At 36.6% G+C, this 14,382-nt stretch overlaps 1 protein-coding gene across 1 annotated transcript in view; it reads left to right on the forward strand.

Moving 5' to 3' along the window:
* The window catches only part of LOC104511359 (MAM and LDL-receptor class A domain-containing protein 1-like), a 157,632-nt gene that overhangs the window by 133,157 nt on the left and 10,093 nt on the right, over window positions 1-14,382 (forward strand). Inside the window, exons 17-18 of the mRNA XM_010153940.1 lie at window positions 12,161-12,243; window positions 12,336-12,426. Coding sequence (XP_010152242.1) covers window positions 12,161-12,243; window positions 12,336-12,426 — 174 coding nt within the window. The remainder of the gene's footprint in view (window positions 1-12,160; window positions 12,244-12,335; window positions 12,427-14,382) is intronic.

The following is a 14,382-nucleotide window of genomic DNA, read 5'->3' on the forward strand; positions in this document are numbered from 1 at the left end:
TATGAATTTATTTACTAGAAATGTAAAAAAGTAATTGATATGCAATAACCTGATACACTTTTTACTCTAATCCTTTGAAAAGATTTGTGAAATAAAGATATCTTGTCTTGATCTTCAGTTATTTGATGTGCAAGAATAAAGGCAAGGCATTGTACCAGCTTTGTAACAGACTTTCAAGAATAGCAAAAAACTAATCTGCCAGGATGCAAGTAGAAAAAATTTACACAAATAGATGAAAAATTGCAGTGTCCTTGCTTTCAGAGAAGTGGGTTAATGAAAGCAGTTTTTCAGCTATGTAAAAGCTGACTTCAGTTTATATAAAAGTCTTGGTCCTGTGCCTGTACAAAATGTAAATCTGTCTCTTATTCATACAGAATGTTTGTCATGGCTCCCTGCCACCTTATCCCAACTGTTGACATAAAATCATCAGTAGAAAAAGAGTACATAGCAAGGGTTCTTTGACTTCGCAGATTTTTGGATGACACCTCTGTCTTAGGGTTGTTGACCAGCAATGCAGGTTAACTAAGCTTTTGTTCTGCCTGTGGTACACGTTAAAGGAGCATCAAGGCTTGCTCTGAGTTATACCATGAGTCATTGCAGCACAGCGTTAATATCAGGGGAATCCTTAATCTTCATCTGTACTGCATATTCCTTGGCTGCAACCAGGTGAATACTCTACTGAGAGGATGTTGGAATGCTGTTTGAAATTCTTCCATCATTAGCCATAGCTCACCATATATTATTAACAATACATGGAACACCAAAGACCAAGGGAAAGACTGCTCTATCAAAGTGCCAAGTATAACAGTTGAAATAATCTGTTCCATCTTTTATTGAATTTAGGCAAATAAGCCAGATTTAGAGATATCTATTCTCTTCAATAAAAGTTTCAAGAATGTACTTGGAGTTCAAATTTCTTTTGATGTCAACTAATAGAGTAGTTTTAAGTGTTGAAGTTTGAAGGTTTGAACGCTGATGACAGAAGAGATGATTCATAACAATAGTTTTTTCTGGGTTTTATTGTGTGTAGTGAACTACCTCTGTAGTATGCCATGATAATAATCTTGTTGCAAAGCTAAGCACTGAATAACAGAATTAAAATTTTGGATTTAGGAGGGAGGTGCAGGGGGAGTATATGATCTTCCAATTAAATACTGTCTGAACACACATGCGTGAGGGTGTGAATTAAAATTGCATGGGAATCCTTAATTCCAGCCTATCCTAAATTCTCAAGTCTTGACTCTGTAACCATAACAACGCTAACAGAATGTGGAGCTGGAAGAAAGGTTGTGATGAAATTATTTTTATTTCATCTAAACTGTCTTAGGTTCTCATAAATTGTTTAAAGGTCATTTCTCTGAAGATTTCATAAATTTAACTTGTTAGCAAGAAACTAGAGAGTGAATTCCCCAAGCTTCTGTGAAATTCATCTCTAATATCAGAATAGAACTGTGCAATTTATGCAGAGACAACTTCACAACATTATTCTTTTCCATGGACCACATTGGCACATAGAGCTTATCACAGAAGTGAAGCCTTTTCTGGGGGATGAGTGATTCAAATGTAGTGTAAACTGCTGTGTCTATGTTACATGGAGGATGAGCAAAAGACAAGTTTTGTGACTGGTTTGTTCATTTGTTTCTTATACATTTAAAATACAAGTGAAAGGTTTTAAAGAATATATTTGTGTTGATGTAATCCTAGCCTGTACTTGTGCATGTAGCTTGTACCATGTTGATAAGCAGCAGCATTAGATGTTATTGTACAGTGTTGTCTCCCATGTAAGCAGATAAATTTACGACTGTCTGAGAATGACAAAATGATTTATAATCTCCAATATATACTACAGTCCACCTGGCAGGAGCAATGCCCTGTGTTGGCAGGCTCTGGTTAAAGCAGCCTATTTCAGCTGATAGAAAGACTAGTGTAATGTTGGAAAGGGACAGCAGGAAAGAAGAAATGAAAATAATTTTATCACATTTTCTTTTTATTTGTGCCAAATATGTGGTTTAATACAGACAGAACATTTTTGTTGCTCAAGCTTTTTAAAAAACTAATTTCACCTGAGCATTGCAGATTCATCCATATGAGTTATTCAGAAGGTGAACAGCAGTGAAAAGCAGATATGTGAACTAATGTTGCCATAAATACCTATTATTTCTTACCTAACTGGTTATAGCGCAAATAATAAACTAATGAGTATGTAGCAGTGTTACAGTCTGATTAAAGACAACAAGAGCAAACAATAAAAAATGAAAGAAAACAAACCTTCCATCCCTTAAGAAACGAGCCCAAAATCTAGAAAAACCAAAGCAAGAAACGGAATTTCCCTGTGGAAAAATCCTGCCACTATAAATACATTCAGATCTTTTATTAGGTTTTCTACTGATACATGATCCCATCTATTCTATCAACTGGACTGTCATTTAAGCAAAAATATTTTCCTGTGAAATTAACAGGTCAGTCTTAAAACTAGATGTCTCTCCTATACTTTATTGCATTATTTCCTAATTTTACCTAAATATGAGGGTCACTTTTTACAAAGCACAACTCCAGGCTCAAAAGCAGTGGGCTGAAACTCAGGACTCAGTCATAATTTGAACTCTGATATTCAGTGGTCAGTGATCAATGTACCTACTACATTGTACCAAGCTGTTTCTTTTTCTGTTGTGTGAATGTCTCATGTCCGCAGCAGTTAGAATTAAACAATAAGCTTTATGGTGGTTTGACCTTTAAGTAAAGTTGGGTTGAAATACCAGCTTTGTCCTAGAGAAAATTCTATTTTAAAAATCACTTTTTTTCTTTTCTGGAAGAAATCTTAAGGCTTTTATTTTTCAGTAAAGCTGGGTGAAGTCATTTCTCTAAGGAATCTAGCACCAAATCCTTTCCTCAGTGCCACGAGTAGCTTCATGATTTGTCCCGCTGCAGCTTCTAACCATAATTTTATGATAGTGGAAAATCTGTTACCAGAAAAGTGGACTATTTATGAAGGTCAGAAAAGGTAGCATTAAAAAGAGTGTAATTGTTTGAAATTGTGAATTTCAAGTCTGACCGTATGCTGTGAGTATATACCTCTGCCTCATTGTTGAAACTGAATTAATCTGTGCCGTGAAATAGAGTGCACACCACATACTAACCCTCAATGAATTCTGCTGGGGCCTATTTCCTTGAAGACTAAAGGCACAGAAGCAAATGACACAACAAATAACTTCCACATAGGCCTTCATTTCATTATGATGTGACAAAATATACTGGAAAAAAATCTGTCATGTACAATACTATCACACAGGAAGAATTTTAGTGAAGCCATAAAGTGATTTGTTTTTCAAATCAGTGTAATTCTCAGCAAAGTAACTTCAGGATTTTGGTTTGTTCTGCATTGTTTAGGGTAGGAGCCAGACAACCAAGTCAGGCAGGAGATCAGGCAGGTTTCATGTGTCAATGAATTTCAGTGAAGAAATATGTGCTCTGAAATTTTCTGTTCATCTTTATTTAAAATGACTAAAACTAGAAATCGTATTTACCATTCCCCCCTTCAATAAATGGTTTGTCTGGACCTAATGTGGTATCATTCACAAGTTGTGATACAAAGTTCGCTCTCGTGCTCCTACTCTAACATGACACACTGCTTGTTTTCTGATTAAACTTTTAACGGCAAGTGTTAAGACACTGTTCCTCCTGCCTACTTGCGTAACAGCTAAATGCACCTGTCTAATCTGAACTCGTCATCATGACACTGTTATAATGAATGGTAAAGATCCCAATGAGGATTCCTCTCTTTATTTCACATTATCTAACTTGTTTGGACTGTATATACCTACCTACCCTTTTCAGGTGGTAAATATTAGAAAAAATTAAGTCCCACTCTAAACTTTACAATTGGTCACCATAGTTTCATTGTGTATCTATATAAAAAGCAGTCAGATACACTGACTGAGTCCTTCCTTCTGAGAGTTACCTTTCCTTATTCTACATGGGCTGTAATTAAAACCCCTTATTGTGGCCATAAGGGCAATAAGTAATCACACGGTGTCATGAGGGGGACATAGGATTGTCTGATAGTAAGGCTTGGGAGCAAAGAAACCAGAAGATACATGCAGAAAATGATGATGCCACTATATGAATTTTCTTCCAAATTGCCATCAGTTAGCACTTTAAGATCTGCAATCTCTGAGGAGTTTCATTCTCTGTTTTAAGGAGCTCTCTCCAGTACATATCATTAAGATCTTGGCTTCTAAGACTGGCAAGGACTCCCCCAGGTCAGTTAAGCACTATGTGACAAATAGCTTCCTTATTATTAGTTTAAGATGTATTTCCTTTCAGTTTGATTGAATGTTCTAGAGGATAGACAGCAACACACAATTTTTCTTCCATTTACCATATATCATTTTGTTTACCTTCATCATATCTGATCTCACTCATCTTCTGTGTAAATTAAATCTGATCTTTTCAGTCTCTGCCATATGATTTTAATCACCGTAATCTCTAATGTCCTCTATCTTACCCTTTATGCATAGTGCATGCTTTTATGATACAAGGTGAGTGGTTATTTTCATTGAATAATCCATAAGGATGCTCAGATCTTTTCTCAGGGCACTTACATTTCATTTAGAATCTGTTTATAGCTCAGATTACTCTGCCTCATCCTGACTCTTTTGTATTTTGCCAGTAATGAATTTTAGCAGTTTCCAGAGTAGAAGCATATATATGTGCCATTGTTATCACACAGTCACACCATATAATTCTATACAGAAGTTTAGATAGCTTTCTTTTATGACCAGTTATGAGGAATTCTTATCTTGCATAATTCCTGTGTACTTTGCAAAGTTTCTGGGAGTTTCCACCATCTGAAGTTCTTTAGAGTATGTGATACCAGGTTCAGAGGATAACAGCTGACCTTTCTGAAACAACATACTATAGAAATGCAGGAAGGATAAGAACCTTTTTCTTCTGTTTGGGTACATTCTAATAATTTCCTCATAAATTTATTAATAGGCAGTTTATGTCCATTTATATTTGTGTTAGTATCCTCTCTTAACCTTAAAAGCCTCTCAATACCTCTGTCGCTAATCCTCCAAAGTGTTTCTTGAGAACAGGCATATGCTTTTCAGCTCTTCTTTCAGTCTACTAAACAAGCTGAACTCTTTTGGAATCCTCCTGTGAAACAGACTTTCTGTTTCTCTGCTCACCTTAGTACTCAGCCTTTACCTTGTCCCACTCTGACTTCATCTTTCTGAACAAGAATGACCAGAACTGCACTCAGAGTTTCAGAGAATGTCTGACTCTCTCCCAGGGTTAATGCGCCCTTACCTACGTGCTACAGCTTCTTGTACTACTCAGGTTTTCTTTTTTTTTTTTCCCCCCCCTAAGGGCACGTAGTATGGATAACTCACAAGGATGTATCCATATATATTACTTTCTCTGCCCTCTCCACACCATGGTTCCATTTTTCAGCATCAGCATACCAAAATTTGTACATCTCTTCATTCCTGAGTTTGTTATTCTTTGGATTCCTTGCTAGTTGTGACGTTTGAGTGCTTATCTGAAGATCTTGACATTCAAGGTTACCATCTGCTTCACCTGCCTCTTCCAAGAGAAGTTTCTCCTTGTCTCACACCTATTCTGAGCTTAACCATGAGCAGAATAATGTGACTCCTAATTCCAGCTACAGTGAGCGGCCAACAGTTTACATTCATCATAAGCATGATTTTTTCTGAGGACAATCCATGCAACATTCACTACTGGAATTTTGTATATTTTGATTCAGCGATAAAGACTGATCAGAGAATATGAGGTTTTTTTTCCTTGGAGTAGATTTCTAATAACAGCTAGAGTGCAAACAGATAACCGAGTTGCTGAAGTAGAGGTTACCATTATGATTCCATAATGGAATCAAGAGTTGCTGTTTTCATCATCTTCATAAGTACCTAGTTTTGCATAATACTGATTGCAAAGGCTGGTGAGCAGAGAAACTTCTACGCTGCTGTAGCAAAGGAATGTAAAATCTCTGTTTTTCACAAAGAACTAGGTTGTGGGTTGGGGTTTTTTCCCCTTGTATCGTCTGTCACCATTGCTGGAGTAGCCTGCACTCTAATAGGTATGGCACAGCTCCTGAATGATGTCAGCACTTTCATGTAATGATCCTTATGTAATATAAGCATAGCATAAGTATTGTATTGTAAACATAGTAATGGCAAATCTGGGTTCACACACAAGATCTTAGCTTGGTGCACTGTACCAGTTTCATAAGTAAGTACAATCTCTAGAGAATGCTACAAAGTATAGAAAGTATGTTCCTTATTTTAATGGACAGAAAAATATAAATATAATCATCCACATATTAGTTCCTTAATTTACATACTATTGATACCATACACACTAAATTACTAGCTGTTGGTCATTCTGAATGTACACATGAAGTAACAGATTATGGGTTTTGTACGACAAATGTTTTAGTCAAAAATAAGAAAAGCGGATGTGTCTCACAGCAGAGAAGAGGTCTTGGTGAGGACAGAGAGAGCCCTTGCAAGTAAGAATTATTAGTTCTGTACTTCCAATTCGTTAATTGTTTTCTGTCAATTGAGTCAGCTATTTTACGGGCACTTGCAGTCAAAAATAGAAATCAGTGCAATTTTAACATTTATCACACACTGAGTGTACCTTACTCCCATCTACTTACGAAATTTCCTCAGGCAAAAGTAGCTGTGGTCACTGATGTTTGTCTAGTGGCTAATTTTTCTATTTTGTCTCCATTACATGTTGAGCAATTCCTTTTAGATGTCTGGGTAGATTTAGATAAATAAGAAAAAAAAACCCCAAAATTCTGTAGGCATTTCCATGATCACAAAAGATGATTAACATTTCAGGACATTTTCTCAGTGTTCACTTTGCCTTTTAATGTAAATTTTTTAAACATAAACAAGATTGGCACTTAAATTATTAAATCTGAAGAAGTGCAGAGAACATGCCGAATGGATATTTATTATTTAATGTTTTGAATGCTGCTAGATTAATATCACATATGCTATAATGGTGGGTTTTTTAACCTTTTATCAAGTTCAGCATAGAACATGAGAGTTCTTGAGAAAAGCAAAACCTATGCAATATATTGACAAAAGCTATCAACTTTCAGATATGAAAATGCAGTATACTGCTTTATACTGAACAACCTTAGTCATTATGAAACTCTAATAATTACTGCTGTTAAGGGAAAAACAAAAAAAAAGGAAAAAAAAAGAAAGAAGAAAAAATGCAAATCCAACAGATTTCAGCTTTCCCTTTTCCACATGTATCGAAGCCTTTCTTGAAAATACAGCTTGTTTTAGCTTTTTGTTTCCAAGACAGCAAGAAGCTGTATTCATGCTTATTCTTGGAGGTCATGGACTTGATTCCCTACTGCAAAGATCTTTTCTTGTCATTTGCCCCTACCCAAGAGCCATATGTAGTACTTCTTCATTAGAGTGATAAAGATTATCTATCTTATACTGGAGAAAATAATTGCACATGGAATCAGAAGCCAGGAGGAAAATGAGCAATCAAGTACACATCTGTATTTATTTTGAGTTTTGCATATGCTACCTTTAATGCAGAATAAGGTTTGATATTCTGTAATGCAGCAGTTTATCAGCCAGACATGTCCTTGTAAATTAAACTTGCCCAGAATAAACATCAAAAACAACAGGCACCTTGTCTGGTTTTTATTTTTCATTCTGAGTGAAATGAGACATAACCCCAGGCACAGAATGCAGCAACACGGGCAATGCTAAGTTCGTTCCTCTGCATTACCAATATCTATATTAGGAAATAATGAGTTGGAAATCCTGGAAGCAGATTTGGAGGGTTAACATTCTACCCTCCAGGGTGACTTTCCTGTAAGAATTTGCTAATAGCTGAAGACATTTTGTCAGGCAGGATAGATTAGGATGTGTACTGGGATGGAAGTATTCAAGCGCTATTTCATCTGTCTTTCTCTCTTGCTCCTCCTATTTCAACTATGAGGAGCTTCCTGTCTGAATGGATTGCAATGGCTATCTCTGTATTTCAGATAAGCTTAAGACTCATGTAAAATGTGCTGCTGCTAATTAGTCAAGATGTAATTAGTCCAAGAAAATTAATTGTACATAAATAATATGGAATTTCAGCTTCATGGCTCGAGAGATAAATTCAGAGCCTTTTCAGAGTTGTCTGTCTTAAAAATAAAACAGCAGAAAAGGATTATTAAGGACGATCTTCAAAATTCCCATTACCCTGCTAATGAAGATTTAACACATTGCCCAGAAGACATGGTTGATCTGCACTCCGTAAGGTCCTTCCACCATGTCGGCATTTGCGTATCCCCAGCTGCTCTCATCAGAGAGGAAGCTAATAGTGACTTTGAAGAAGCAACTTATCTGCCTCCCAACTGAAAGTAAAGCACTGTAAGTACAGTCCATGCACAGCAGTGGGTAGGTAATTAAGAGTGTTCTTCTTCATTAACTGGACTTCAAGTGAGCCATCTCTGGGGTGCCTACCACAGGCTGCTCCGACCTACCTGGAGCTGTTAGAGTAATTAAAGTTCACTACAGGATTACATGTGTCAAGGACTGCAAAGTAGAAAGGTGAAGTTTGACTTCATTTCCTATAAAGCTGCCTGGTATTATTTCTGTTATTCACTGATACAGTTTTTCAGTAACAGACAAGGACCAAGTCCGGGGGTTGAGACTGTATTATTGTGATTGCAACACAGGAATATGTATTGTGTGCCCTCAGTTAAAAGAGGAAGCCTTTTCTATGTACTCAAAACCACTATGAACTAATACCACGATTGGTTTGGAACTTGCCTTTCCCAACTTTTTTCCCTGATATTTTTATCTTATTTCTTGATGAAAAGAGGGACACTTCTTTTATCAACCCCCCAGTCCTACATGGATTAGACAGAGTATAAAGTCTACAGGAAATGTCAACATGTGAGAATAACACCATTTCAACACCCACCTCACACAGTTGCAAAGGATTGCACAGGCAGAAGGCTGCAAAGAGTCAGACTCATGGAAGTGGGTACATGTATCTCATTTCTTAAGAACAGTAGGTTTTGTGTTTTATAAGTTTTGGTTAGTCTCAAAAATACTCTGATTGGTTGGTTACAGACTGAAATGGTTTCTGGGCTTTGTTTAATTGAAAATGATATATAGAGTTATATCATCATCAGATCTTTAAACCAGTTTCAATCTTCTGTATTTCTTATCAAAACCTCCTTTTATCCTCTATAAGACCATGCCTGTAATATTTATTCATTTTGAAAACACCTCCCAACTTTCCAGTGGATTGAAATAACTAGATGAGCTAGGTTAGAATAATGTATATTTTATTTAAATTCATGGTCTAGAACTTCGTCTTTCTAATCTGAGTTATCAGCAGATACTGGTGCCATTTAAAATCCCATTCCATTCTCTCTTCTCAAGTTAGAAAGCGATTTCTCCACCACACCATCACTATAGTTAGCTAGAGCTTCTAGAGAGGATAAATACAAAAGGATCAAAATCTTGTACGACACAAAAAAGATAGTTTTGGATATTAAGACATGCTCCCCTCTATTCCAGATGATTGTTAAGTTCTCCTGACAAGGATAAAAATGAATAAATTAATTTGTGAAGATATAGGTAGTAAATCTTAACCAACTTAGATACATACCGTTCAAATTTTTTGTTGTTTAGCACTCCTTTTCCATCCTGGTCTTTGAAGATTAGCTCTGTTGGTTTTCTTCATATTTTTTGCCTTCCTCCTACTTTTCCCTATAAATAGTCCTCATGGCTTATGCTTTACAATACTTTTCACACCTATTTGGTTTTTAATTTGTCCCAATCACTTACCAAGTTTCAGAGGTACAATCTCCGCTCCATATTAATCCATTGTTTACCTATTTATTTAATAATCAATGGCAGTATTATAAGGTAACATTTTTGGAAATAACCTAGTTCTACACAGTGGACAATTATTTCACTGGCCAAAATTACACATGCTGATAGTCTGACTTCAGATTCCTAACTGGTATGTGTCATGTAAAATAAAATGATACTGTTGGGTTTCAGATATTTGGAGGGGAATAAATGGCCAACCTAAGGTAGGTAGTATTTGATTGTAAAATATGTATATATGTATAAGAAGATTTATCTATAACTATTAATCTATACGATTAACTTTTCTATCCACAATTCAAACATGGCATGAATATGTGCAAATATTTTATCAATAAATGGAAACATAGCATATGAATTTATGTTTAGTTATTTCTGGGTAGTAGAACTTCCCCATACTCTTACCAGTACACACAAACCTGCTTTATAAGAATTACCCCTTCACAGCTCTGAGATGAGCCGCATCCCAGTGGCTCCAGAGCAGCAGATGGCCCCTCTCTTACCATGTCTGAGTAGTGCTTGTGCACAGCCGCAAATCTGTTTTCTCATCCTTTTACAGTCAAGTAAGTTCTGCAACGACAAGAAAGAGGGCAATTTTGGTTAAAAGCATATCTAGCTCAACAGAAAATCTGGCAAATGGGGAGAAAGGAAGTTATACAATCGAGAGCAATCAGAAAATTATTTTGATGGGTGATTACCATCAGATTGCAATGTTTCTACATGGATCCACAGGGCTTGGTATGAGCCCAGATGCAATTTGACATTTGTGTAAAATCATCAGTCCACATAGAAGAACATCTTATGAATTACATGAGTTTTTGTAATATGCTGAAGAAGGACTGAAGGGATCAAGTATTTTGTTTTCAGTCACTGAATACAATGGATCTCCAGCTCAGCCAGGGCTGTCAGCTGAAATCATGCCACTTTGTCTTTAAAATGAACACATCAGAATACACTTCTGGCTCCAGTCTCTAGAGCTAGGGCTCATTAGTGTACACCAATTACTAATTTTAAACAAGGTAACCCTTTAACCAGAGAAAATTCATGTCTCTGCAATAACATGGCTTAAATAAATCTCTCTGTCCACTGTGTTTGAGTAGGGCTGGTACTTTCCTCCCAGCATGTTCTCTGCCCTCTATGTTTCAATGGTTGTCTGAGTTGCAACAACTCCTGCATCAGTCTCTTTTGGTCTTTAGTGGTCAACCTCCTCCCATCATGTCTGAGACTGGGATATAGATGTGGTTTCCAATATGCCCTGATCCTTTCAGGATTCTCCCAGATTTCAGTGAGGCTGCACACAAATGCTTGCTGCTCCTATCATCCTACCCTTCGCCCTACATGTAGATGTCAGTAGGTAACTATCCCTCTAACAGCCCTTTATACTAGTCATCATTTAGGGTTTGTAAATGTAGGTGCCTACAGCCATTCTGGGACTCCCTGTGGTACCCAGAAGGGCTGCATGGGGTGCTCCCAGCTGTCAGCTGTCTCAGCAGAGGCAGCCAACCCCCACCTGGGTCTGCAAGGTCCCTTCAGTCTGATGGAGAGGACCACAGTAAAAGCAAGTAGCCAAACACCAAATCAAGACAAATTAAAGTGAAAAATGATACACGCTTTTTTGGTTACTGTGATTAACTGTTAAGCAACAAGTGTAAAGTAAAACATCAAAGATTGTGTCAGTTTGTTTGTATTTTGGTTACTTCAAAAAAAGACTGGATTTGAACCAAGCAGCAAATTCAGAATAATTTTGCATGGCTGCAGTTGTTAGGTCAAATGTAGTGCTTTGGTTTTGAACAGGCATTTGTTGAAACCACATCAGTTTTACAAGAAAATAGTAAAACAAAAGAGAGAGAGATTAAGTGTGGAGAGAAAGATCTCTTATCTGTAATGATGTATCTTTCTCTACATTAGGGTCCCAGATCAAGCTCAGAAATGTATTTAACCCTCACCTGGGAGTAAGAGGGAAATCCGTCAAATTTCTTTTGCTGTGGGAGAACAATATGATGGTAACATGGACAATACAGCCAATTCTAATTTTTGAACTTTGTTTTGGGTGTTGGGTTTTTTTTTTTTCTCTCTCTTAGGTTTGTTTTGTGTATTTCTCACAAATGTGTATTCCATTCCATTAACTTTGATGCTGCTCGATGTCATTCCTGGGTGAGCTTTAGTCACTGGCAAAAGTGCTCAAAAAGATTTGCCTTTCTTCTGTGCTTGTGGCTGTTTACGATCCTTCCTTCTCTCTTTTTCAAAAACTGTTGTTTTATTCACAGATGTGGAAAAGAATGGAAGGGAAACCGTTGCCACATAAGTGCTAAGCCTCTTCAGCCTCCAACTTCAAGTCTCCTCCAACATGGTTAGTCTGTAAAAAGAAAGAATTATCTTTCAATTCATTTTTTGAGTGTTTCCATGTACTTATTTCTGGCTTTGATTGCTCTGATTTTGCAGATATTTGGATTGGGTTGGGTATCGCTTTCTTACTGATTAAAATTACAGCTGCTGCCTTGTATTTCCTTTTGAAGAAGAAAGTGCCAGAAACGTAAGTGAAACTTTTATTTTGTGTAAAGCAGAGACAAATGTGGCAAAAAGTAATGGCTAACTGCCCAGCCTCTTTGGTTTCAACTTTTAAATCACCCCATAGTCTGTTTGCCTTCATATGCAACACTACGCGGAAAACCTGGCTTTGCAACAAAAGCTGACCTTAGTGGACCCCAGTCTGGAAACAATAAGTTATGGCTTGACTGCTTAGAATATTTTGATTAAAACGTTGAATGATTATTCCTGAATTATAAAATTCATCAGTTATCCACCTTAGCAGTAACCCTGATTTTTGTACATGATAGTTACCTGGGAAAAATAAAAAATATTTATGTTTTCTCAAAGTCTCCCAGGCCAAATTGGTTTCTTATAGGCAGATTCACAGCTCTTTCTGAGTACCACAAGCACCTGAGGAGACATTATTTCCCTAAATATTTCAATATTTCTCCACATCTGAGAACTTTTTCTGTCATAACGGAATGGACTAAAAGTGAAGTTTTGCTATTTCAAAATATTAGGGGTTTTCATAAAATGCTTTAATAGATTGGAAAAAAGGCAAGTGATGATATTGCAGAATTATGCAACCTTTTTTACAAATCATAGTGTTTGCCCCATCTCCTTTAGTTACTACAGACACATTCACAACCAGACTTTTTGTTTTAATGGTTTATTACTCATTTATTCAGTGGTTCTTTAGATGTGTCTCACCAATGTCACATTGTCTGTTCCTTCCACCCTTTTCCCCTACCACTTTGTCTCGTACCCATTATCCAATACTGGTATCTTGCACTAGGATCACCCCAGTACAGATCTCTTGGATTGTGCTACAAGGACCTGTCTTACTAGTGGTGAATGACAGCTCTATATGGGAATTTTTTTTTCAAAATCTCTATTTCTTTCATCCAGTACAATGCTTGCTATTAGTACTCTGCAAATAGCAACTAAATTTTCTGCTGATATCATAAGCATGAAGTGCATCCTCAGTAAAGGGAAAAAAAGGCGACAAAATTGGTGGTGGTTTATTTCAATATTTATTTCAACTGCTTTGAGTAACAGTACTAGTACTCCTGGAATTACCTCTTGATCCAGTTATTTGATTTCAGAGATTTTTTAAGATATGCCTTAAACTGACAGTTGATTATTTCAGATATATTTTTCCTAGCCCTTCTTGTCATCCCTCTGATAACCTCTGCTTTTTCTCTCCTTAAAAATTTAAGATTTTAAATTTTTTTTTCTGTTTTTTATTTTTCTCTAACACTTGTATTTCTTCTCTGACCACCTCTTGACTTATTCTGCTAGATCCTCCTCTGTCAGCAAGTACCTACCACTCTCCCTTCTTCCCTTTCAGCAATTCCTGTTGTGCATTGCCTTGTCTATTTTCATGTTGTTAGATTTCCCTCACCCCTCATTTTCTTCTCCAGAATTCATCTTCAAAGCTGTCTCTTAGCCTTTAAACTTGTGCTCTGCTATAGACCTTTTTCTCTTTGGGGATGTTGTTATCTCCCAAACTATCTACTAAACTGTGCAGACTCCTGTCTTGACGTTATTGCTGCTGACACGTCCCCTAACACTGCACGCTGCCCCTGACAGGTAGAGTTGAAGATATTGAAGCAGGAACATTTAGTGACTGTGTTACTGTTAATTGAGTGCATAGCTGCACCTACTTCCTTTATGTCTGCTTCCTCTTTCGTAAAGTGGGAATAAAAGAATTTCCTTATCTTACTGCATAGGGGCTTTAAGACTTAATTCAGTCACATTTATATAATCTGTTAAAGTACACATATGGAAAGGCAACTCGAAAGTGTAAGATAAGTTGTATTGTAAGAGCTGTTTGATTTTTTGGTTTTGTAATTTCTATTAATATTTTTGAAAAAAAATCTCATGTTTTTCTCAAAACATGTTTGATGTTTTAATCAATTAATTATTATTTTTTCTCCTGCTACTTCTCCTGTGTTCT

Source organism: Eurypyga helias, unplaced genomic scaffold (genome assembly GCF_000690775.1).
Source record: "Eurypyga helias isolate BGI_N326 unplaced genomic scaffold, ASM69077v1 scaffold8116, whole genome shotgun sequence".
NCBI lineage: Eukaryota > Metazoa > Chordata > Aves > Eurypygiformes > Eurypygidae > Eurypyga > Eurypyga helias.